Raw genomic sequence first — 27,294 nt, 5'->3', positions numbered from 1 at the left:
TATAGTCTTTATTAACACAAGTTAGTAAGTTGACGTATTTTGTAGTTTGTTGCACACTACATTTACTTAAGCATGGATGAATGGTGAGAGCAGTGGAAGGCTGAATAGTTGCACATTACAATCATAACGAGAGCTGGCATGAAAAATGTATGTATAAATTGTCACAGAGGTGGCTTGTTGGCGCAGAGGCAGGGTGTCCGTCTGTTACATGGACACTGGAGGTTTGAAAATGGGTGTTGACAAATACCAGTGATAGTTACAGAAGTTGTAGTTATTGAATGTCTTCCTGATCTTGTATGTCATGTTTTTCTCACTGCATTTTCATTGTCTGTATTATTCACAGCTTTTTGACATCAGTTAGCTCTTACTATGCATCTTTATTTCTCATCACATGGGTTTGAATAAGCATGTGAATACTTCGTTTCTAATTTTTTTCCTGATATTACAAAGTATTTGTGTAGTTCTTGAATGGCCACAGTCAGTCACAGGTGTCTGTTGCATTACTGTGCTGGTGAACCAGTGAAACAGTTTAACTGTTTTCCGCCTAAACGCAGATTTTCCAGTGTTTATTGTGATTTAAAAGCTTGTTTTTTTCACATATTGTACTTATTTGACTGCCTGCACTTTTAAAAAGTTGTTTTTTTGTTTAAATAATTTAACTGTTGTAGGCTACACACTAAAGTGCGATAGCCTTTTCTGGTCGTTTGTAGTCATTTAGAGCTGTTTTGAGTGTATTTTTTACTGTTTTTGCCTTATTTCAAAATAAAACAAAAGAAAAAAATCCTTGTTTCCTACCTTTCTAAGCTAGTATAGTCCAGTTTTCAGGCTAGTGCTGAATTCAGGGCTGTGATACTAGTTTCTGAGTTGCCCATAACTTACTTGGATAGAAGGAAGTTTCTCTGTTCACCTGTGAGAGAGGGGAGCTTTGAGCAACCTATCTGTCCCTGGAGGAGTGGTTCCAGCCCAAACGTCAGTAGTTTTTTGGCCATTTTGGGCTAATTTCTATCTCTTTCATTTCCCTACTATAAAAGCCACATTTGCACGGTTTTGCACACTGGGCAGTGCCGGTTAGCTACGGTTAAATTATTCCTGGCTCCACTAAGTCTCCTCTTCAGTTTTTCCCTTGAAACTAGTCTAACTCTCAACCTAAGCACTCAAAAAATATCTTACAGCCCAGCACTTGCTCACACCTAATAGCAAGCACCAATATACCCTGACACTGATTGCCCAGCAGGGCAAGACTCTTTATTCACCCCTCACCAACCAAGCGACTAAGCAGCTCACCCTGCTATTCAGGCATGACCAAAGGGCAACTTCAGGTACACTCTCCAGTCCAGCTGGTGAATCTGGGTATCCTGAGGCAATGTTACAACTGCCTCATGTACGCAGACAACCCTCTCCTCCTACCACAAAACATTAACATATGCGAGAGATGCAATTATGCAGCCAAACTGGAAGCTAAGCTGTCTCCACCCAAGACTGGAACAGACAGTCCAGAGGAGAAGGTTAACACTTGCACCACAACTCCAGCTGCACACAGACCTACTAAAACAGCACTGGCAAAAAATACACATAAATACACAAAATCATACTCGAAGGCTCTAAATAAAAACCTGCAAAAGCATCCGAGAGATCCAAAGCAGACACACAAACAACCTGCACTTCCGTCACTAAAGGACAACACATAAAACACAAAATCAGTGTGCCGCACAATCACATCCCTTAAGGCGAAATAACATACCTAACACACTAGTAATAGGTGACTCAATAGTCACGCACACTGAGGTCCCACTCACTAGGCTGGACAAACAGAAGGTTACTGTTAGCTGCCTGTCGGGAGCCAGAATCCGCCACATAACACAAGCACTCGGGTCACTCCAGAAAAAGTACAAATATGGCTCTGTCATTGTTCATGTTGGTGTGAATGACCTGAGAGGTACCTCCCTGGACTACATGAAAAGAGACATGGAAGAGCTCTCTGATCATGCAGCCCAGGCTGGTATGACCCTGACCCTGCGTAGCATCCTGCCCTCGCCAAGAATGATACCTCAGTATAAAGAAAAAATTATCAATTTCAACAATTGGCTAAGCTTCTGGTGTCATTCAAAGGGGATCCAGTGTCTGTCAGACTGGGACGACATACTTGACAAGCCGGGCTGCTTCACAAGAGACTGCTTGCACCTGTCACCCCTAGGCTTTTGAATACTGGCCAGGGCTCTTGCTGACCCCATAGTGCCATTTTTAGGCAAGGCTCAAAAGTCAAACCCACCACTGTAAACAGCACAATTAACAAAAAACTGAGGGTTATGCTACTCAACGCCATGAGTTTAAATCTCAAAATGCACGTGCTCAAAGCACTCCGCAGTATGGAGAACGTCGACATCTGTGCAGTAAATGAAACCTGGTTCAAGGCTCCAGAGAGCATCCCAGCAGTACTGGGCTACAACTCATGCCACAGAACACAGACCGAAACGCAAAATGAGGGGGTGTATCCATATTCATCAAGGATACCTACACCTCCAGGTTAGTGGTGCAGCATGATACCTCTGAGATCATCCATGTGCAACTAACATCGGGCAAATCTGCAGTGCAAATTGTGGCCTGCTACAGATCACCCTCCATGACCCAGGACCACCACTCCACCTTTCTGGAGACACTGGAAAACATGAAGGTCCTACCAAACACCCTGATATTGGGCGATTTCAATTACCCCACCATTCATTGGGAAAACTACTCGAGTACAAATTCCCAGGCCCAGCGCTTCTTGGAATTCATCAACTCAGACGCCCTGGATCAGCTGTTTAAACTCCCTTACCAGAGGTGAAAGTATATTGGACCTGGTCATCACCAACATGGGCGACAGGTGTTCAACACCAGAGGTCAACCCGTCACTGGTTAGGTCAGACCATAAACTAATCACTCTGGATGTCCACACCCCACCACCATCCCCAACTAATGAAACCACAGTAAAAAACTTTTGTAAAGCAAACTTCACCTTACTTAAGACAGAGGTGGCAAGTTTCACTGCTCCCACGCTAAAAGATAACGCTGCCCAAGATGCAGAAACCTTTACAAATGCACTCTATGAGCACCTACAAGGATGCATGGATTGTGCCATCAAAAAGACCTGTTAATAATAAGCTCAGGATGTCCCTGCATTACACTAGGGATGTCAGTTTGTATACTGAAGTTATTAATAAACACTGGGGTATTCTGATGACAGATGAAAGTATAAAGGTGCTGGTAGGCTCAAAACCCCAGTTTTCGTTTAAAAATAGAAAGTCACTTAAGTCTAGGTTATGTTATAATACTTTTCAGAAACATGTAACTACTGGTGAATGTACTAAGCCATGTGGAGACTGCAACTATTGTTGCTATGTATCCACAGACTCTGTTTTTAAACATCCAGATACAGGGGAACTTTTCCATATTGTAACCAGTGCGTCTTGCAATACAGTGCATGTGGTATGTATTGCGATTTGTGTCCTATGTAATAAATATTATGTTGGTAAAACTGACCGCCCTTTAAAAGAAAGGATTAGAGAGCACCTGTGTAATATAAAGAAGAAGAATTTAGTTAATGCACTAGCTAAGCATGTGTCTGATACAGATGAACAGCATGTATTTAAGTTTTCAGTATTAGCTAGGACTTATGAGAATGTGAGAAGGGGCAATATAAGGCATAGAACAGAAGAACTTGAAGCCAATTGGATTGTCAGGTTGAGAGCCAACTATGGACATGGTCTTAATGACCATGTTCCTATTAAACCAATCCTTCAGAAAAGGCCTTTACGAAAGAAATGAGTTTTTAGTGTATAAATTCAGTTTTTAATATATGTGATTTTTAGAAGTTTATTTGTTATATTGTTTGCATTTTTATAAGATTTTCACTTTAAATTTTGTCACATGATTTGATTGATTTGTATAAATAGGTGTCTTAATCAGCATGTTTTATACACCTGACGAAGCTACTAGTGAAAGTGCTTGTGTGAATAAAGCTGAGCTAACATCAAGTTCTTCTGAGTTTTTGGACTTATTTTGCTGCTGCTTTGGATTTTTATAACTGATATTTTACAGCTGTTTACTCTGGAGCCATACCTTTGCATCTTTGACTGTTATTTGGTTGCTACTTTTATTGCAAAGGTTATAGTTGTTGGTTTGGTGAGTTCTTTTTTCCTTTTCACATTTGTTAAACATAGTTCAAGACAAACATTTACTGCCTGAAAGTGAAATACATCCCACATTATATTTTTTAGGTTGATGAAGTACCTGATGGAGCAGTGAAACCCCCAACCACCAAACTGGCCATATTCTTTTTTGGAACTCATGAAACGTAAGTCACTGTCTTTCCTTCTGTTGTCAGAAGTTTGTTATGTTAGTTGTTTGATATTTGTTGTTTAAAGTATTGGAACAGTTTGAAACCATAGTGAAGCCATACGGAGATCTAATCATAACGGTTATTGAAGTAAAATAACAATGTCTAAGTAGCATCATTTTACCTCTTTGTAAGAAACACTGGATAATTCCTAATGCATATATAGGTCATGTGGTTGAATTGTTCAATAATTATGCTGTTTAGAATGCCCCTGTAGATTGGATCATTCCCTGCAGCATCCTTATTCTTTGTTTTTTTTTTTTTTTTTTCACTGCATCATTTTCACCCATTTGCTGACCATTAGCTTCTTCCTGCTTATTTTGAACCCATTTAGTGCCTCATTGCAGTGGTTGTTTCAGTGACATTTGGCAGGAGCAAAAGTCGACTGGTGGAGCAGCCATCATGGAGAATGATGGATTTTGTAGTTGGATGCCTAGCCATGCTACCCATGGCTGATGTGCATACTTGTTAGTATGAGAGTTTGCAGTTTATTCAGTGCACATGCATGCTTGCACAGGCAGCACTGACCACGTGTTCCTGGCCAATCCTTTTGCATGCAGTACATCTTTCTCCAATTGGTCCTGGCATTGTGATGGTGTAGATTGTCTGTCAGGTGGGTGACTTGACATCCACTGCTCACTCCTACCTACTCCCACCTCTCTCTGCCTGAAACTTCCATTACCATGGTTACTGGTTGGTTATGTGTAGTCAAGGTTGTTTTCAGAGTTTTATTCCAAGTTCTGATGGCAGCGATTCTCTTTTGATTGGTGTTTATATCATGTTTTTGTTGAGGGCCATATTATTGTGTCAGGGAATGCAAATGCTTCCATTGCCTTACTCGTAAAATCCCAGCTTACTCTTTTGAATGCTTTCTGTGCATTAAGTCCCACCAACAATAATGGTAGTGGTATTTTCTTACGTTCTGCTTCCCTCTGAATCATCATTGTGCTATTAATGTTGTCATATGTATTTGTCTCCCCTCCACAAAACCACACTGATCCATATCTCACAATTTTGGCTTCACTTTTGCCATTCTTTCAACCATTATAGACATAAACAGTTTATAATCGTGGTTAAGAATCAAATTAAGCCTCTATGAAGCTGTCTGTAATGAGTCTTTACCATCTTTAGGTACTTCATCCACCATAGCTTTCTTCCAGGATGTTGGTACTTTTTCTTCTTTTAAAATACTGTTAAAACCTTCCAGATCTTTATCATTTTATTCCCTCCCAGCTACCAAACATCCACAGGAATACCATCTATTCCTGGGGACTTTCCTGTAGATTTTTATCCCATTTCTTCCTGTCCAAACTGTTAATAATTGAACCTCATCTACTTCTAACCTTGACATATTTAATTCTTCTGTAAATATTTCCCTTTGTACCTTTTCTTGATTTCCACATTTCTCTGCTTTATACAGATTTACATAAAATTTCTAAAATATTTCCACTACCTCCGCAGGATCTCTGGTTATTTTCCTTGATGTTCTTCGTGTTTCACTGTTGCAGTCATCACATTTGGGTTATCTGCCTGCAGGTAGCCCTCAGCTGGCCTGAATACCAGAGTCTTCAGATTTGTGCATCTGATGCTGTAGCTTCTTCCTTGACGTCAGGTCGTCGGGGGTATAAAACATGCAGCTGACGCCATTACATCAGTCTTTCTTGCCGTGCGGTGCCCCAAGCAGAAGCAGTTCGCAAGTGCCAGTCGGCAGACTCCTGAAATTTTCATTTTCAAGTTTCAGACCCGAAGTCTTCAAAAAAGCTAAGTACCCCATTGGGGATCATTTTTCTTGCTCTAACCAATGTCAGTAAAAGTTAACAATTGTCTTACCTGTGGGAAGCAAATACCTCATAGAGATTTTCATTCCTACTACATCCCCTGCTTAGGCCCGGACCACGACGTCCCTCGTTGTCGGTTTTGTGCCTTATTCAACACCCAAACTATCCGTCGTGGGCTATTTTTGCAGCTAATTATTTTCATACCCGTTCTGTGTTCTGCTTTGTCAAGCCATCCGACTACCGATCTTCCAAAAAAGCATAAGGTTAAAGACAGAGACAGACTGCATAGATCCAAAACTGCAGACAACGCTTCCTTTAAGCTAGTCGCCAGTCCGCTGGTACTTAGTGAGGCGCTTTTGCAGCCCTTGATAACCGCTACTTCTGATTTGCAGGCCTCTACTGAGACCCATTCGGAGTCTGGTATGCCACGAGATATTTCTTCGACTATGGAATCTGCGGATTTCTCTACCTTGGATGGGTCTGGAGCCGCTGTGCAGGCACTGGCTTCTGAGGGTGTATTCAGGCCTACAGATATTCATATTAAACTGATGCCGTTGTTTTCATCCAGGCCTAAAATTTGCACCACGCCTAGAAAACTGACAACCAAACTGCATGCCCATATGCCTAAAAAACAAATGCTTAGAATGGCTGAAGACCTCATTACCTTGATTAGGGGAAGCCAGCTTTCTCCCTCTAAGAGACCTAGAACTGAGTTTCTTTCTGATTCTTCTGATCTGGAATCTGATTTTTTGCTCCTTCTGATTAACAGGATTTGCCCTTATCTACTTATGAGGATTCTGGTGCAGAGGATTCCATTCTCTCTGCTTCCCCTTCAGAAGATTTTTCTTTCAGTGAAACCTTGCACATTCTTTGGGAGCATTTCCTCTGGGAAAGCCAGGAGTACTCTGACTGCAAAAAGAGGCTTAGGGAATTCTTACTCCTACCTCAACACAGGCCTTATAGCTATCCCTTCTGTTCTGGACATTGTAGATGATGCTTTCTTAGAATCTAGCCTTTCCCCAGATACTTTACCTCCAGCTCCCAGAAAACCTGACCGGTATTAGAGTACCTGACTCTCACAAGTTCCTCTTAAGCATCCTTCTGCAGATCCAGAGACCATTTCCCAAGGACCAAAAGGCATCAAGTCTACTGCTCCCAAAAATCCTACCCCTTCTGATAGACATTCTAGAACCTTAGACAGATTGGGTAAGAAGGTATTCACTTCTGCTACTTTGGCCATTAGGGCTTTAAATTGCCAGTTTCCTATGTTAAAGTAGTAGCAGCATGTTATGGGGCTACTTAAACAGAAAATGATGTTGATTCCTGACTTTACTGAACACAAAGAATTACAGGATTTAATGCATTCTGCAGAACGAGTTGGTAAACATACTTTGCAATGTGGTTTTGACGCTTTAGAAGCATCTTGCAGGGCTGTTGTCACTGGGTCTGTACTTAGAAGGCATGCTTGGCTTGGGGAACAAAACTTGCCAGAGCATGTAAAAGCTAAATTACTTGATGCTCCCTTAAACCAAGACCACCTTTTTGGCAACAAAACAGAAGAAGTCCTCAAAAGGATGGAGGAAAAAACTAAATCTATGCAAACTGTTAAAGATTTCTTACAAGTACAGCCTCCCAGATTCAGTAGGCATTGGCCTTCAAAGAACTGGTCCTTTCCAGTCCCTTCTAGGCCTTTTCAGTCCAAACCCAGGAACAGCAGACCACCTAAGCTGCAGTCTCAGGCTTCACACAAACCTAAGCAGTGGGGGGCTCTCACTTCCAAAACAGGGAGTAGTAAGTCACCCCCCTATAGAAAAATGGCACAATGACGTAACCTTAACCCTTCCAAGCCCTGCTCTACTACCTGCTCCCTTAGGAGGAAAGCTCGCCCTGCATGCAAAAAACTGGGAGCTCATTACCCTGGACAATTGGGTTTTGAACATAGCTTCTCAAGGATACAGACTCCACTTCCACACCCTACTAACACCAAATGGTGGGCCAGACCTGTCCCCAAATCAGTGGGCAGAGGCCTAACAGCAGGTTCTCTCTCTCTCTCTCCTCAATATTAGGGCTATTCAGCCTGTCCCAACAGAACAAAGGGGACAAGGCTTTTATTCAAGACTTTTTCTGGTACCCAGAAAAGATCCTGACGTCCTATCCTGGACCTCTGTATTTATGTATGTATGTGTTTATTTTACATTTGTTGACCAGGCTAGTCTAACTGGATATATGTCAATTTTCAGTAGAGGCCCGGGGAGAAAAGCTCCAAAACAATATTAAATAAATTGAATAAAGATGCACAGCATCTACTTAAAGAAAACATTATAACACTAGATTAATGTAAAAAAAACTTTACCATAGATTTAATTTAAGTTGGTAGGTGAGAGAGGACAAAAAGGGAAAAGAGAAAATGAAATAACAATATAAGAAAAAGAGCGAGAAAAAAAATAATTATATTAGAGTTGGTGGAAAGAGATTTAGAGCAGTTGATATAACTATAGAAGAATAGTTGTAGCAGATTTAGTGCAGTGGGTTAGACATGGAAAGCAAAAAGAAATGAATAGCTAGTATCTATCAGACATCTTATATACATAACTGTGATACAAGATCGAAGCAAACACTAGTAAAACAAGATGCGATATCCTGGGTAATCCAGAGGCTTTATTGCACACACTTCTTGAAAATAAAATAAAAAAACAAATATCAGAATTACTTTACAACAACAAATACTGAGCGCTTTCACCCGCTACAAATACGCGGGTTTCTTCAGAGTACAAATATACTGTGTTAACACCAACCTCTTATAGTGAGGCAAATAAATGCATTAATTGAGTAATTACATAATTACATAGCAACACCTAATGTTATTTGATATGTTGGATATTAGCTTACAAAAGTAAGTATGGAGAGAAGGTATACAATTCATAGTAGTGCAGTTCAAGAGGGCATAATGCTAAAAGTTTAATATATATAAATGTCTACTTTGACAAGCTATGTGGTAGATAGCATTGAGCTTGTTAGTGTCGAAAGTAAATGAAATATTAAAATATTTAACATATTTGAATTATTTAAAATATTTTAAGATATTTTAAAATAACATTTCCTTTTGTGAAAATGATAATAATAATAAAATTCGCTTTGAGTGTAACTGTGATATAATTGTAATTGTAATAAATAGGTAGTCGAATAATATATACATATAGTTGTGGTTATAAATATAAATATATAAAAATACTTATACGTAAATATATAAATACAAAAGTTCAAGAAAATATATATATATATATATATATATATATATATATATATATATATATATGTACCATAAATGTTAATGTAATAGTAGTAATAAATATATATATATAAATATAAATATATGTACAAATAATATATATAAATTCATAAAAATGTCGTATGCATAAATAAATAGATGAATAATGAGATATTTGCTGTAATGTTATTGTCACAAATGATCATAAGAATATCTAGAAGGTGTATATATAGTATAATATATTCTATAGATAACATATAGGTAAAATGATTTTAAAAAACAAAAATACATTTCATATTTATTCAAGTGAATATAAACAGATTCATATGCACATTGATTTATACTTCAAAATACTGGCAATACTAATGTGCCCATTCAATCCTGGTGTAGCACTGGCATTTAATCTAAGTTGCCACAGGCACTCCTTTGTTAGTAATAAGTTGTCTAGGTCACCTTCCTTTTCCCAGGGGTTGTATATTCTATCTATAATGAAGAATATAAATCTTTTAAAGTTGCTACATGTAGTACTGTGAACATAAAGGGCATTGGCTTCTTTTTTATGTTTAATGTCTCTTATATGTTCCATAATCCGTTATTTTAAATTGAATGGGCACATTAGTATTGCCAGTATTTTGAAGTATAAATCAATGTGCATATGAATCTGTTTATATTCACTTGAATAAATATGAAATGTATTTTTGTTTTTTAAAATCATTTTACATATGTTATCTATAGAATATATTATATTATATATACACCTTCTAGATATTCTTATGGTCATTTGTGACAATAACATTACAGCAAATATCTCATTATTCATCTATGTATTTATGCATACGACATTTTTATGAATTTATATATATTATTTGTACATATATTTATTACTACTATTACATTAACATTTATGGTACATATATATACATATATATATATATATATATATATATATATATATATATATATATATATATTTTCTTGAACTTTTGTATTTATATATTTACATATAAGTATTTTTATATATTTATATTTATAACCACAACTATATGTATATATTATTCGACTACCTATTTATTACAATTACAATTATATCATAGTTACACTCGAAGCGAATTTTATTATCATTATCATTTTCACAAAAGGAAATGTTATTTTAAAATATCTTAAAATATTTTAAATTTAAATATGTTAAATATTTTAAATATTTTATTTACTTACGACACTAACAAGCTTAATGCTATCTACCACATAGCTTGTCAAAGTAGACATTTATATATATTAAACTTTCAGCGTTATGCCCTCTTGAACTGCACTACTATGAATTTTATACCTTCTCTTCATACTTACTTTTGTAAGCTAATATCCAACAAATCAAATAACATTAGGCGTTGCTATGCAATTATGTAATTACTCAATTAATGCATTTATTTGCCTCACTATAAGAGGTTGGTGTTAACACAGTATATTTGTACTCTGAAGAAACCCGCGTATTTGTAGCGGGTGAAAGTGCTCAGTATTTGTTGTTGTAAAGTAATTCTGATATTTGTTTTTTTATTTTATTTTCAAGAAGTGTGTGCAATAAAGCCTCTGGATTACCCAGGATATCGCATCTTGTTTTACTTATCTTGTATACATAGATGTACACAGGGCATGGCGTGTAACAAACATGTTATTTACATAGATACACACAGGGCATGGCATGTAACAAACATCTTATATACATGTACACAGGGCATGGCATGTAACAAACATCTTATATACATGTACACAGGGCATGGCATGTAACAAACATCTTGTATACATAGATGTACACAGGGCATGGCATGTAACAAACATCTTATATACATAGATGTACACAGGGCATGGCATGTAACAAACATCTTATATACATAGATGCACACAGGGCATGGCATGTAGCAAATCTTTGGAAAGGCTAGTTTTTATTAAGTAGTAGTTTGACAGGGAACAGAAAATAAAATACTGAGTTAAAACTAGAAAAAAAGTGTAGAGCATCCTAAACAAATAGTGAAGGAAATAAGAAATGGATATAAGTGTTGAAGTTTTAGAGGCATTTTAGCAAAGGGAGAGGGTGTCAGTCTGGTTTAGAACATGTACATAACCATTGGGATTTAAAGAAGACTCTTAGCTGGTTCTTAAACAATGGAGTAGATGTAAGGGAAGTTAGATCATTTGGAAGTCTGTTCCAAGTGTTTCCAACAAAGTTAGTAAACGGGCAGTTATTAGATGTGTTATTGGATTTAAGGGTGGCTACTAGTAACTTATTTGCTGAGCGTAGAGTTTTGAGATTTATATAAGGACTAATAAGATTACAGAGTACAGGAGTATTAGTGGGATGGTACAGGACCTTGTGAGTGATAGTAAGTTGCTGAAGAAGAACGTGGTTTTGAAATTCCAGCCATCCTAGCTGTTTCAGATTTTTGGCAGTGGTGGGTTCTAAAATGGGAGCCAGTGGCAAGTCTGGCGATGTTCTTATAGGAGGTTGCCAGTTTGTTTAGATTCATAAGTTGGTATAAATGGGGGAGGCGTAGAGTAGGGTGGAGATTAGATGTGTTTGAGCAATAGTAGTCCTGGCAGAGGGTGTAAGAAAGGGTTTAAGCCTGTAGAGGAAATCAAGTTTTCTATTAACTGCTTTGATAGTTAAGCTTATGTGAGTGTCATAGTTAAGATTATGATCAATTGTTACACCTAAGAGTTTAGTGGTTGTGTTAGGTGCTATTTCAGTGCTATTATTTGATGTAATTGTGAAATTTAATACGGGTAGACGTCTGTGTGAGAGTGAACAGTAATAGTTTAGTTTTTTGTGGGGTTAAGGAGGAGACAGCGTTGATGGAACCAGTTTTCAACTAAGGTAAGTACTCTTTGGGTACTGGACTGGAGTTCAGCTGAAGGGGCTGTGGCACAGATTAATGTCGAGTTGTCAGCATATTGTATGCAGGTGGATTGGGGGAAGGTAGTTTTCAGATCCTTAATGAAAATAGAAAAGAGGAGAAGTCCAGAATGGAGCCTTGTGGGACACCCAGAATGACTGGGAGCGGAGTAGATAATTTATTGTCCCAGAGGACTGCCTGTTGTCTGTTACCTAAAATAGGACTTAAACCATTTGACTGCCTGAGTATCTAAGGAAAGTGATTGTAGTGTATCTAACATTAATTGATGATTAACCATGTCATAGGCTTTAGAGAGGTCTATAAAGAGAGCAGAGGAAAGCAAGTTGTTATTAAGATTTCTATTAATACAATCAGAGAAGGATAAGAGAGCAGTTGTAGTTCTGTAGAATGGCCTAAAGCCATGCTGGCAGTCAGCCAGTAGCTTGTTTTGTAGGAGATGCTCAAGTAGCTGCCAGTGAATACATTTCTCCATGATTTTTGCTAAAGGAGAGAGTATGGCAATGGGTCGAAAGTTAGTGAGTTCAGTTGAGTTACCACCCTTATGCAATGGAATTATATGTGAGACTTTTCAGAGAGAAGGGATGGTACATTCTGTAATAGTTCTGTTTATTAAGATGGAAATAAGGTAGGCTAGTGCACCAGCTGCCATTTGCAGATATTCGGCTGGGAGGAGGTCAGCTGATGGAGTACAAGGTTTAAGTTTTTGAAGAAGCATATGGACGAGTGATGTTGGCACTGGTTGTAGAGTAAATGCATGATGATTATTCGCTATTGAGGGTGGTGTAGTGGTGCTAGCTGGGGATAAGGTTTTTGCTAGTGATTTGACTGATTCAGAGAAAAATTTGTTAAATGTATCTGCGATTTGGATGGGAGTGTTCTGAGTCAAGTTAGATGGGGTAGACGTTTTGGAGTGACTTGGATGAAGTAGCCTATTAATGCCTGACCAGAATTTTTGAGGATTATGCGGTTGGGTTTGTTGGAGTTTATGCTAATAGTTTTTTTTGTCAAGAATAATTAGATGTTCTTCATCTCACATTGCTGCAGTCCTTACACTTGGGGTAGTCTGTCACTGCGGTCGGCACCCGAATATCAAAAAATAAAGGCTGGCGTCGTCAAGGCGGCGTTGACGACATCGGGGCGTCAGGGTACAAATGCGCATGACCGACCCGACATATCCTTTCTTTTTGCCATCGATGCAGTATGCAGATGCAGCATTCGCAAGTGCCCGGTTGGCGTTCTGATCTGAATTTTTTTTCGTTCCCGAGGCCGAGTCAAAGTAGTTACCCGTTACGTTGGGGAATTATTTTTTTTTTCTTGCCTTTGGTTTTACGGATGTCAGAAAAAGTGAATTGCATGGGAATAATGTGGGAAACAGATGCATCATAGATCATACTCCTTGTGTGTATTCCAGTGTTTAGGCCTGAAAACACGGCGTTGTTGGGTGTCGGCTCTTGTTCTATAAGCATACTATAAAGAGAAGTTGGATTGTGCCAGGTGGATTGTTGTAGGGAATGTCTTTGGGAATGCGTGGTGCCGTAAAATGCCGTCGGATGCTCGGCGCCGCTAGAAAGAGCAACAACAAAGCTGACAGAACTACCTAGGAAAGAAACGGGCTGACGGACGCGCAGTTCTGGTGGAGGTGGGGGCAGGTGGGTGGAGGTTTCTTTGGGTTCTTTGGGAGGAGGGAGAGACTTATTGCAGGGCTCTCCGGGGGGCAGGGCAGGCTGAGGGGGCTTTCCAGGTTACTATCCCTTCCTCCCTTCCCTGGGGTGGATTCAGTCCCTCTCTCTGTCAAGGGAAGGCAGCTCCAGGGGAGGGCAGTTTTAGCTTCAGTTGGTGTCACCCCTTCTTCTTCTTCAACTGGAAAGCCAAGCATATGCATAAGCCAGATTAATTTGATTAGGGATTAGGTGGGGTTCCCTGCTCCTTAAGTGATTGAAGTCTAAGGTTGATGCTCTGGAGGAAGGTATTGATTGTAAGAAGAGCAGATTTAGTACATGTTTCTGAACAGGTGGGTAGCATTCTTTGCAATGTGGTGGTTTTTTGATGCTGTCGTCTAGTCTACTGTGGGCTGCCACTGTCTTGTTCTTCGAGCAGCTGAGCGGCTGGCTGAGACAGATGTTAAAACAAAGGATTTTAGAAACTTTAGATTTTAGATGCTCATTTACAATCTGATGTTGGTTCTCCTGTTTTTGAAGTTTAGACAAGAAAATAAATCTAAGGCTAAGGTTAAGCATTTTTTGAAAGTTCAGCCTCAAAGTTTAGTAGAAAAAGAGTTTAGTAGAGGGTGATAAAGGGTGGGCGTATCCTTCTTATGATTCCCAAGATCTGGGACATGGTGAAACAGAGAGGGGGGGGCTCCCCTCAGCTTTCAACAGGGCCTTCTGCAGTCTCTTTGGGGCAGGGAGTGCGTTGGTTGTGACGCAGCAACCAGTCAGCTGCCCCCTGACAAGCAATCCTCCCTTTTCCCTTGCCTTCTCGTCTGGGCACTTTTCAAAGAAGGAAGGTTGGCACTTTTCAAGAAATTGGGTTTAATTTTATCATACTGGTATTATTGGTTTTATTTCCATACCTTGCCATTTTTTTAAGGCCATACCTCGCCTCAAAGGCGTTCAAATGCCAGGCGTTCCTCCAATTTCTCTGTTAAGAGGCCTAAGGGCCATTCTGCGGTCCCATCAAGGGAGTATTCCTAGGATTTCCCCATGCCAGAAGTGGGCCTAGGGATTTATTCCTCACACCTCTGACCAATTTGAAAGGGAACACGTGGAGACCAATTTTGGACTTATCTATCCTTCAAAAAATCTGGACATTCCCAAATTTAAATCTGCTGGGCGTTGCAGGCTTTTTTGTAACTTTGGATCTCAAGGGATGGTATCTTCACTTTCTATCAGAGGAGGTTGCAGGAAGTATTCCAGACAGCGAGCTAGGAAGTAAGTGCATCAGTTCTCTGCACATTGCCCTTTGGCTTATCTACTGCAGAATTGTTCACGAAAGTTAGCTCGAGTGATAAGCTTTCCTCAGGTTAAAAGGAATACAGATCTATCCTTATTTGGGCGATTACTGATTCTGATCTATCCTGAGGGGCGAGCTTCTTTCAGAGGAAAATTATGTGATGCTTCTTCATCATTTGCCTGCATTGAGTGAATGCCTGGAAATAAAGGGTCTTCTAGTGAGCGAAATAGTCCAGTCTAGTACTCTCTCAGTGTGACATGTGTGACAGCATCCCAAATGGCCCAATACAACCGGACAATGGCCCCTTGACTTCGGACATCTTTTTTCTTATTGTTTCATTCATCCAGTTGTCTCACATCAGTGCAGTCTGACAAGCATAGGGTTGGCATCTCTCATATTCTGATGTGCTTCTGCATGCCAAACTGCATATGAGGAATCTACAATGGTATGGCAACAAAAATGGACACAGCACACACTGGATTTGGACACTGTCATTGTAATAATAATTTGCATTCAAAAAGGAATTTTGTGGTGGGATCTGAATGGAAAGTGGATACAAGACAAGTGGCCTGCCAGACTACAACATCTTACATATCAACTTGAGAGATGTTAGCAGTCCACTTTTTGCATAAAAAGAGTTTTACTTTTACTCTTCCAGGGCAGGTTGATTCTAACACACAACACAACTGTCATGAGACTGCTCTCAGTTTTAACTCAAATCTTCAGGCAAGGTTTTCTTGGGCGCGGGCACAAGAACTCCTTAGATGTGTTGTTGACAGAATTATGGATCCCCGCAGTGAAACGGTGTTGAGTGGATATCTCGTAAAGATTTCTGAAAACTCAGACAGTGCAATGTGGGAACTCCAGACATCGATCCTGTTCACTTCTCTTGCAAACCACCAGCTGCCCCACAGCTTTTTTTTAGTAGTGTTTCTAAGCTGTCTAAAGTTTAGATGGTCCGTAGGGTCTTTTATATAACTCCATTTAGACCAAATCTTATTTTTCTGTAGCATTTTGTGCCTGTTCTCTTTGGAGAGCCAAGGAGCAGGTTTGTTCCTAGTTCTGACTGTACGAGAAGGGGCATGGCGGTCAAGAATTAGCAGGAATTTGGAATTAAAGTATGACACCGCATCATCAAGAGGTAGGTATTTTAGGGGTGACCAGTTGCAAGCTTTGAGCTCAGCTAGGTAGCTGTCTGGGTTTAGATATTTCTTGTTCCGGGTAGTCCTAAAGGTAGTTTGGTTGGGAATAGTGGTCTTTTGTCTAGTTATAAAGGTAAGAGAGTGGTCACTAATATCAGGCAATGTACCTGTTTTATATAGGAGAGGATTACTATTAATGAATATCCAGTCTAAGGCACTTTTTTATTGCTAGGTTTGTGGGCTCTGGTAGGAGAGGTGATGGTTTGATAAAAGCCAGAAAGGTTTATGTAAGTAGTAGGTTTGGCTGAAGTACAGCAGTACCAGTCGATATTAAAATCTCCATGGAGTATGGTTTCTTGTGGGAAGGATGTGGACCACCAGCTAAGTGAATTTTCAAGAGTATTAATGTTATTACCTGGAGGGTTATAGGCACATATAATGTATAATGATTTATTTGTATTAATCTGCAGTTTAGTGATTAAGATTTCAGCATTGTTAGGAGTGGGAGGTTGAGTATCCAGTGTTGTAATTTGTAATTCAGATTTATCCAATATTGCTACCCCACCACCTTTTTTGTTTAGATGATCTCGTCTCAGGATATTATATCCAGGTGGTATTATATCATCATCGCTAGTTGCTGGCTTGAGCCAAGTTTCTGTTAGATATAGGATGTCAGAAAGATTATAAACCTAATAGTGCATGTAGCTGTATAATTTTATTGTTTAAGCTACGTATGCTGAGGTGAGCTATAAGAAGAGAGTTGGGGCCACTAATTGGGGTTTCAGATGTGGTCTAGAAAGGTTGGGAATCAGTGTTTTCTGGGCCTGGATTAGGATGAATGTCACCATGTAGAAGTAGGTGGTGTTGTTGTGTATGTGAGTGCTTTAAGAGTTTGGAAAAATTACAGTATGGTTTTCTAAGTTGGAGGTACCTGATGTGGGTTAATCTATGAAACTGAGGTAGAAGGTAAGATGACGAAGATGTTATGTTACAATGAGTTGCTGGAGATGAAAGAGAGAGAGGAGTTGTTTGTTTTAAGGGATGTTGAAAACCAGTATGGTTTAGGTATTCATAACTGGTGAGGATATGTGATATAGGTAGAGAGGGAAGAATTATAAAAAAAGAGGAACAAGTAAGAGTTTAGGTATGGCAGTGATAAGCATGTTAAGATGAAAGGAAAGCTAAGGCAGTGGGATGAAAATGTGAGTAGTAAGGGGAAGGTAATTGGTGAGGTTGTATAGAGAGGATTAGATAAAGGGAGGTACTAAGCAATTAGGAGTTAAGTGTTAAGTATGTAACAAGATAGTGCAGTCTATAGGTTGACACAGAATGGGAGTGTGGCCAAGGAGGTATAAGTACAGACGTACTGGGGTTGGGTGGGATTTGGAGGTAGGGTAGGGGAGCGGAGCAGGTTAGAGCAAATGAAGGAAGAGGTCCCAGAGTCCATCTGTGACTAGCAGATTATAGTGGAGCAGTTAGAAGTTCCAGGTAAGCGGTAGCACAAGTTTAAGATGAACAGTGGCAGGGTATATAGGGCTAGGCTAAAGACTACAGAAGGAAGGAGAGGGACAAGATAGTAGAGTCAGATACACTGAAGAAGGTGCAGGGTGGAGTGTAAGTAATACAAGTGAGGTGATAGGAGAAATTACAGAGCCTAGTGTGGAGAGCCACCTAGTGACCAAAGCTTAAAACTACAGGCAGCACTAAAATAGAGGAAAAGAAGTAGTAGGACACAGCTGGAGTAAAGAATGTTAAAGTACAGAAGCTTATTATGGGGTAGGAGGGGGGTATGGCCGCTGGGTAATGGCTGAGGAGGGAGGTTTCACACAACAAACTGGACTACAGATACTACTTTGTATTCTTTCAGAGCCTGTATGAGAGGAGACCTACTTTTGTTGCTTCTATATGGAAGGGTTTTGAATGCAGGATTGTAACTTCCTTGCAGATGAGATGGCTTTCTTTTGTTTTGAGAGATTCCTTATAGGGCAGGCAGGTAGATTCACCAGTCAACAGCAGGTTAAGAGGTTAAAAGCTGGGTAGGTTTAGAAAGGAGAAAAACGCAAATTAAGTAAACAAGACAGCTATGCATGCAGCAATTAGACAAAGATAGTTTAGGAAGTTAGACAAATATATTAATAAAATTCATTTTACACATTAACTCTTACTAAGAAAAGCAACATAAAGCTTAGGAATAGTACTCTAAGTCTAGATGCCAACAGGCTCATAATAATGTCTAGTCATATTTATTTTATTTTATTTTATTTTATTTTACATTTGTTAACCGGGCTAGCCTAACTGGATATATTTCCATTTTCTTTAGAGGCCCAGGGAGAAAAGCTCTGAAAGTAGCACACAGAATGTACAAACAATATTTACACACTGTAAAAAAAAAAGATAAAAGATATGAATGTAATAATAAAAAGAAGTATTACACTAAACAGTGTCAGACGGTATAAGACAAGTTGATACACAGTATAATACATAGGTAAATTACAGTACAACAGGTTGTTTTAGGATTGCTAGTTACAGTACTGCCCTTAAAGGGATATGCAGCAGAGTTTAGTGAGAAAAGGAGACGAGAAGTAGTGAAACAATGGATTAGTCGGGGTTGCTGCAGCGGCATAACCAATGGATCTTCAGGTGGTTTTTGAGGTTTTGTTTAAAGAAAGGCAGAGAGGGAAGTAAAGTTAGTTCTTTAGGTAAAAGGTTCTAGTTTTTACCTACAGTGTTGGAGAACAAGGAATCCCCTGCCGAGTTGCTGGACTTAGTTATGGTGGCTAGAAGTTTGCTAGAAGAGCGTAGTGAATTTAGACTTTTGTAGGGAATTATGAGGTTAGAGAGTATAAGAGTGATGTTAGGTTGGTAGAATAGCTTGTGGGCAATGGTCAGTTGAGAATAACAGATGATTTTGTAGTTCTAACCAGCCTAGTTGCAGTAGATTCAGACAGTGGTGGGTTCTAAAGGGATTGCCAGTAGCAAATCAGGCAATGCTATTGTAGGAATTAGCTAGTTTGATAAGATTATTTGTTTTAGGTTAGCGTGTATAGGTGAGGCATATAGAAGATTAAGTGAAAGTGGGCAATTTTGATTCTGGCTGATGGCATTAAAAAGGGTTTAATTCTGTATAAGGAGCCAATTTTTTTGTTTACTGATTTTATAGTGTTGTTTATATGGCTATCAGAGTTAAGGTTATTATCAATTGTGATGCCTAACAGTTTAGTGGTAGAGTCTGGGGATATGAGGATGCTGTTAGTGGAGCTGACTGAGAAGTCTACAGGGGAGGACTTACAGGTAGGTACAAAGAGTAGGAGCTTAGTTTTTTTGGCATTTAGAAGGAGGCAACATTTCAAGAACCATGTCTTGACTATGTTGAATACCTTCTGAGTTGAGGAATGTAGTTCTGAGGGGAGTTAGCTGAACATATAATTGTCGAATCGTCTGCATATTGTATGCAGGTGGCTTGAGGAATTGCTACATGCAGGTTATTGATGAATAGTGAAAAAAGGAGAGGTCCTAGAATAGAGCCCTGAGGGACTCCAAGGGTGACTGGCAGGAGTGATGATAGATTATTCTCCCAGAGAACTGCCTGTTGCCTATTGCTGAGGTAGGACTTGAACCAGTGGACAACCAAAGTGTCAAGGGAAAGGGATTCTGGAATGTTAATAAGAAGGGTGTGGTTTACCATGTCGAAAGCTTTTGAGAGATCGATAAAGAGTGCAGATGAGAGGATATTATTGTTGCAATTTCTATTGATGGAATCTGTGAAGGATAAGAGGGCAGTAGTGGTACAATGAAATGGCCTAAAGCCATGTTGGCAGTTTGCTAGAATGTTATGTTGAATTAAATGGTCTAATAGCTGATAGTGAATGCATTTCTCCATAATATTTGCTAAGGATGATAAAAGGGCTATAGGCCGGTATTTAGAATAATCTTTTGAGTTACCACCTTTATGTAGGGGGATAATTTGGGAAATTTTCCAGATTTCTGGGATGGTCCCCTCATTAAAGGTTCTATTTATAAGGATGGATATCGGATATGCAATAACCTTGGCTGCTTTTTGCAGGTATTCAGATGGTAGCTGGTCAGCAGAAGGAGTACAAGGCTTCACTTTTTGGATGAATTTGAAGATGAGAGCTGTAGAGATGTGTTGCAATTTAAATGTTGGGAGAGAGCCAGAACTGGTGGTAGAAGTCTTGAGTTATCTGGGGATAGTTGACTGGCGAGTGACTGTATGGTCTCTGTGAAGAAAGTATTGAAAGCATTAGCTATTTGGAGGGGGGTATTATGATCGGACCCTAGTGGGGTTGATGTACGAGAGTGATCTGGGAGTAAGAGTCTATTGATACCTGACCAGAACTTCTGTGGGTTGTTTTGGTGAATTTGCTGTAATTTACAATAGTAGTTCTTTTTGTCAGTGTGTATATTGCCTTTTTTGTAGTATTTCTAAGCTGCCTAAAATTTTGTTGGTCAGAGAGAGTTTTGGTAGCTCTCCATTTAGCCCATGATTTGTTTCTAAGCAACATTTTTTGTCTGGTTTCCTTAGAAAACCAGGGGGCTGGTTTGGTCTTCATTCTGATTGAACGTTCAGGAGCTATCAAGGATAGCTAAGAATTTAGAGCTGAAATGTTTAACAGCCTCTTTGAGTGGGAGGGATTCTAAAGGATTCCAGTCACAGGCACTTAGTTCATTTTGAAATAGTACTGGGTTGAAGTGTTTGTTGGTCCGTGAAATCTTATAAGTGGGGGGGGGGGGGTTTAGAAATATTAGAGTGTGATCACTTGCATCATCAGGCAGAGTTCCTGCCTTATAAGTTTGTTTATGTTTATTAATAAGAATCCAATCTAAGGTGCTCTCTCTCTTTTATTTGGTTTGTTGATGCATGTTGTAGAGGTAATTGTTTGACTAAAGCCATGAAGATTAATATGGGATGTGGGATTTTCAGCATTGATAGTTTTCCAGTCAGTATTAAAGTCACCTAGTATTATTGTTTCTTGTGGGTAAGTAGAGGACACCCAGCTTAGGATACCCTCGATTGTATTGTTATTGTTACCAGGAGGAAGATGGATATAGATGATATATAAGGGTTTGCTGGGGTTGATTTGAAATCTGGAGATAAGGATTTCTGTATTTTCCTGAGGTGGGTTATAAGGTAAAGAGGAAATCTGAATTCCATTTTCATATAAGATTGCTACTCCCCCACCCTTACATTTTCTACAGTCTTGTCTTAATATATTATATCCTAGGGTAATGATTTTGTTGTCTTTAGTTTCAGATTTTAACCACGTTTCTGTGAAGCAGAAGATATCAAAGGAGTGAATATTTAGAAGGGCATGGAGATGGGCTACTTTGTTATTAATACTGCGGATATTAAGATGTCCTATTAGGAATGAATTGGGGGGTTTGGGGTGGATAACAAGGGGTGTGGGATAAGGGCTGTAATTTTTGACTATGTAGACATTGGTTGGGCCTAGATTAGGGTGGATATCACCATCTTTCAAGGGGGGATTTTTTGCCTTAGAGTAGGGTTGTATGTTTAGCTTATTTGATATTTTACTTTCTTTACTGTCTGTTTGTTGTATTTAATATGTGAGAGTCTATGGTATTTGGCTAGCAGGTAGCTGGGATTGGAAGTGATATTTATTTGAGTATGGGTGTGGGTCAAGGTTAGTATGGCTGTTTGTTTTGGAGAGTAATTAAACTGGTAATAAGTCAGTTTTTCAAAGGAGGTGAGGATATAGGCTGAGGCGAGGACAGGTATTCATATTGTTAGAAATGTTAGTTTGGTTGTGATGGCTTTGGTTACCTTAGACATACTGATGAGCTTAATGATGCAGGTGAGTGGGAGTGAGGATGGATAAAAAATATATAATAAGGTATATTGAGTAGGTTAAGCTTTCCCAATTGGGAATTAATCCTTGTTGATATAAGGTATTGGATAAGCGAGAAATACTATAAGAAGGCTTTGAGTAAGTGTTTAGGTAAAGGAGGGGTGTGGCTGTGTATGTATAGTGGTTGGTGTGTGGGATTGGTGGGATGGGAGTGAGGGAGTGGTCTAGATAGTATAAGTTTAGGGCCACTGGGGTGTGTGGAAATTGGGGGTAGGGGAGTGGAGTCAACCCGCAGGGCAAATAGAGTGGGTAGAGCCACGGAGTGGGTTGTCTACTGAGAAGTAATCAGTAATACAGAGAGACTGTGCACTACCAAGGCCTTGAGTAGGTAGGTAACACTGTCCGAGTATAATTTTGTCTAGGTAATATGCAATAGATGTCCTTCTACGTCTAGTTTCCAGAGGAAAAGGAGATTATGGCAGAAGGCATCGTTTGCATTCAGTGCTATGGTGAGAGGTTTAAATGTAGTTGGTCAGCTTTCTACAAGTATGCCTTTCAGCCTAATGTATGAAAGGTTATACCTTCGTATTTGTTTTCTGGGGGAGATTTCATAGTTTTTATGCTTGAATTGGGGTACCTGGACTTGGTATTATACAGCAGAGCTGGGGGAGCTTTAGAAAGTCGGCTACAATGTTCTCATATCCTGTGTTCTGCTGCCATCTAGTGGTAAAAGTGGGGAACTACAACAGCTCACTTAATTAGTTAGGAGGACAGTATAGTAAGGGGAGGAATGGCCTCTGGGTAGGTCCGCGGGTGTGCTGGCCCTTACAATTAGGTTTAAAAAAACACTCACTCTTGAAGAGTTCAATAACAGAACTGTATGCTATCGCCTTGACTGCGAGGCTGGTGAGAGGCACTTCTAAGCGGTCCAAAGTTTGGTATTCATTCGGGAGTTCTTTCTGTTCTGTAGGGTACTCTTTAAGGTAGCTAGATAGGGGATGGGAAGAGACAGCCCTTTATCTTAGCACGGGGCTTCCAGGTTATGGACTGCACACCACGCGGAGGACCGAGGGGATGTTCTACGTAGGACGAGTTGATTTAAAAATCTATAAATATCTAACCACGTGCAGGTGATATACATGACCCAGTATTAAACACTTCCTCACTGTTTTTAGCCATTACAACAATAATAAGAAGACCCAGTATTAATCACTTACTAATATTGTAATAGTTAAATGTAGTGAGTAAAATCATAAGGCAGCACTATTTCACTAGGTCATCTCAGAACAGAAATTAATAGACACGGTGACCTAGTAGTTAACAAGCAGGTACACAAAATTCGGTATCCAAAAAGCCAATCCGATAAATACAGTTTCTAGAGAATAGAGTAGCACAGCAAATCAATATTACAATTATTAAGCAATAAACGGGCAGTACATATAATCCAAGATTAAATATTGTAGACAACATAATATTGTAGAACAGGTAATGTCAGGTAGCAAATTCATCACGTTAATATATGTGACATAAAGTAAAGAGGGTGTTTGTCCAAAATAGAGGGGAAATCTGTAGAGAGGCTAGCACTACATATGCTACAACGGTCTCGGCGAGCAAGACTTCAGCCAGTTAAAAATGCACCCGCAGTTGGACAGTGTTAAACAACAATTGTAGCCTCTACTACGAGTAAATAGGAATACAGGAGGTATAAACAGTTAAGAATACAAGCAGTATGCCAGCATTATACAGCTATAATAGTCAACACTACAAGTGAAGATGCACAGGTAGAGTGAGGCTCATGAAGAGGGGCACAGCAAGTTAGCGACGCTGCAATCTTAGTAAAATGTGTTAATGAGCCATAAAATGGAGCACAAAATGGAATAAGGTGAGGTATATCCATGCATCGCAGCAAGTGCGCAGTTTAGAATCAGCTGGATATCGCTCCTGGCAACTCTACGTTGCTGATGCTAGGTGAGTGGCGTACTTTAAAGCCACGTGGGGAATGCCAATATATGCCAATATGCAGCTGGACCTGCCAATATGTTTTAGAGAGTTTCCTACTAATGTAGTTTAAAGGTGCATAAAAGATGCAGGCAGATGAATTCAAAAACAGTGAACTTAGTCCTGTAGACCTGCTGCTGATTGAAGACCTACCATATTGGTATAAAGTGGTCACGCTGAACAATCTGAAGTTCCAACGCAATTACAAGAAGCTCCGACTAGTGTTCTGATGAGAAGCACTTGCGTAACTAAAGGAGCGCAAATAGTTGTGATTATACTTCTTTAGCCATATAATAGTAGCGCTTCCGTACCCAAATGAAAGTAATTACGATGTGGCTACTTTAATCACAAAAATATCAGACGCAACTGGCGGGGGCTCAGCCAATGCAGTACTATAGTTTGCGCTAAAGTATCAATTATCATTAAGATGTGTATAGGTTCTCTAACAGAAAAGTACACTTTAAACAGCCATTAACCTGGCATTGTAGCAGATAATAAACAGATAAGCAATCCGAGAACCGTCAGAAAAACACTAACAATGAGCACTGCACCAGTTAATATATACAGATAAACAATCCTAACACCTTCAGGAAAAAACACTTGCATTGAAAGAAGCAGACCTGCTAGGGCCAGGGATACACAGCAGCCAGGAGAAAGGTTAGGATAATAAAGATGGCGCCACGCAGGACTGGCCACCTTTAAAGATTTTGGGAAGGATATGAGGTAAAGTGGGAGGGGATGGGGCAGAATAGGTCCTGGGAGGCTAGGGTGGGGCAAAAACCCAAGCAGGTGTACTAGTAAGAGAGGACGTCCATAAGAGTTGCAAGAGTGACTGTGGTAAGTGGGAGGGGAACAGATTAGAGTTAAAGTGACAAAAGTAGACTGAGCAGGTAGGGGGGAAGGTAAGATCAGGAGTCTGATCAAGAGAGAAAGGAAAGGAAGTATGAGTTAAAGGAGAAAGCAAATATAGCAATTATAGAGCAAGTGAAGGAAGAGGTCCCAGAGTCAATCTGTGACCAGCAGATTATAGTAGAGCAGTTAGAAGTTCCAGGTAAGAGGTAGCACAAGTTTAAGATAAACAGTGGCAATGTATATAGGGCTAGGCTAAAGACTACAGAAGGAAGGAGAGGGACAAGATAGAGTAGATTCAGATACACTGAAGAAGGTGCAGGGTGGACTGTAAGTAATACAAGTGAGGTGAGAGTTAGGAGAAATTACAGAGCATAGGGTGACATACAAGAGTGGAGGAAGATGCACACAGATGGATTATATCTTATGTAGAAGGGCCAGTCTGGAGGAGATTGGAGACTGTAAAGTGGTGGCAGGGGAAAGTGTAGTTAGGCAGCATATGATGGTGGTTTGCAGGATGACATTGGTGATCAAGAAGAGGGGGATGAGTGTGAGGGCAGCACCAAGGATCAAATGGTGGAAATTGAAAAAGGGTAATTATGAGGTGATGTTCAGGGAAGAGTTAAGACAGGCACTGTGTGGCAGTGAAGAGTTACCGAATAGCTGGGTAACTACAACAGAGCTAGTAAGGAGATGGCTAGAAAGGTGCTTGGTATCACATCAGGACAGATGAAGGAGGACAAGGAGACCTGGTGGTGGAATGAAGAAGTACAGGAGAGTATACAGGGAAAGATGTTAGCGAAGAAGAAGTGGGATTGTCAGTGAGATGAAGAAAGTACTCGAGTATAAGGAGATGAGGTGCATGGCAAAGAGAGAGGTGGTGGAGGCTACGAATAAGGCATATGAAGAGTTGTATGAAAGGTTGGACACTAAGGAGGGAGAAAAGGAACTGTATCGATTGGCTAGACAGAGGGACCGAGCTAGTAAAGATGTGCAGCAGGTAAGGGTGATAAAGGATAATGAGGGAAACGTAGAAGACCAGTACGTTAAACACGAACTAGTAAACCAACACAGCTGAAACGGAGCAGGAAAAACGGTACTTCAAACGACCAAAAATATAAGGAAATTTATTAAAGTTTGTTAAAGCGCTTTTCGTCTGGTTTAATGACACAGACTTCTTCAGACAATTACTTCTAAAAAAGGCTTGCTATATATACACACAGTTACAAGGAGAACCCAATCAACAGGCAAAAAGCAATTGAACAATTAAGCAATGAACTACTACGTACTGTTTTTTAAAAAGGCAGCCACAAATTCATAGCGGCAACAAAAAGTCTGGACATGCACAGACAGCTTAGATTCTATTTGGACAGGACTAAGCCTACAAGAAATTCTGAGCAGCTGCTAGTTAGCTTTGCTGCAGGGGCAGAGGGGAAGGCCATTTCAAAACAAACCATTTCCAAATGGTTAGCCCATTGCATTCATTTCTGCTACAAGCACCATGGAAAACCTACCCCACAGGGGATAAGATCACATTCCACCAGGGCTGCATCTACCTCTGCAGCATTTCTCAGAGGGTTCCCTACCTGGGACATCCTAGAAGCTGCTACCTGGAGCTCTGTACATACCTTCACCAAGCATTACCACTTGCCTATCTATTCTAAATCCAGAGCTGGATTTGCCACTGCAGTCTTGCAGGGATTAATATTTGGCCCTAATGCTCTTTAACTTCCTCCTCCCTTCCTTAGCTTTGGGAATCAACCCAAATGTGATGACTGCAACAGTGAAACACGAAGAACATAGTACAGTTGTGTACACTTACCATAAATGTAGATGTTCGAGTGTATTCACTGTTGCAGTCCTGGTTACCCTCCCTCCAGTCCCATGACTTCTGTTGGCTCTACCTCTCCTTATGGTTGTTATGTCTATTTTTCCTTGTGTATTTTCTTTTTTGAATGGGGTTTTACCATACCATTTAATTGCTTCCTATTATGGGGGGAACCTGACATCTGGGGCAAGAAAAACTTGTGTAATGGCGTCGGCTGCATGTTTTATACCCCTGACGACCTGACGTCAAGGAAGAAGCGACAGCATCCGACGCAGGAATCCAAAGACTCCTAGTAATCAGGCCGGCTGAGGGCTACCTGCAGGCAGATAACCCAAATGTGATGATTGCAACAGTGAATACACTCTAACAT

General features: G+C 39.9%; 1 protein-coding gene across 5 annotated transcripts in view; it reads left to right on the top strand.

Annotated features, from left to right (window-relative positions):
• PSIP1 (PC4 and SFRS1 interacting protein 1) overlaps positions 1-27,294 on the top strand; it is an 801,135-nt gene that overhangs the window by 34,888 nt on the left and 738,953 nt on the right. For all 5 annotated transcript variants that reach the window (XM_044061285.1, XM_044061284.1, XM_044061281.1 and 2 more), the window contains exon 2: positions 4,257-4,333. In XM_044061285.1, coding sequence (XP_043917220.1) covers positions 4,257-4,333 — 77 coding nt within the window. The remainder of the gene's footprint in view (positions 1-4,256; positions 4,334-27,294) is intronic.

This window comes from Protopterus annectens, chromosome 2.part0 (assembly GCF_019279795.1).
Source record: "Protopterus annectens isolate FY-2018-M chromosome 2.part0, PAN1.0, whole genome shotgun sequence".
In the NCBI taxonomy this organism is placed as follows: domain Eukaryota; kingdom Metazoa; phylum Chordata; order Ceratodontiformes; family Protopteridae; genus Protopterus; species Protopterus annectens.
Note: the sequence above shows the minus strand (reverse complement) of the source record. Positions and strands in the feature narration are given on the sequence as shown.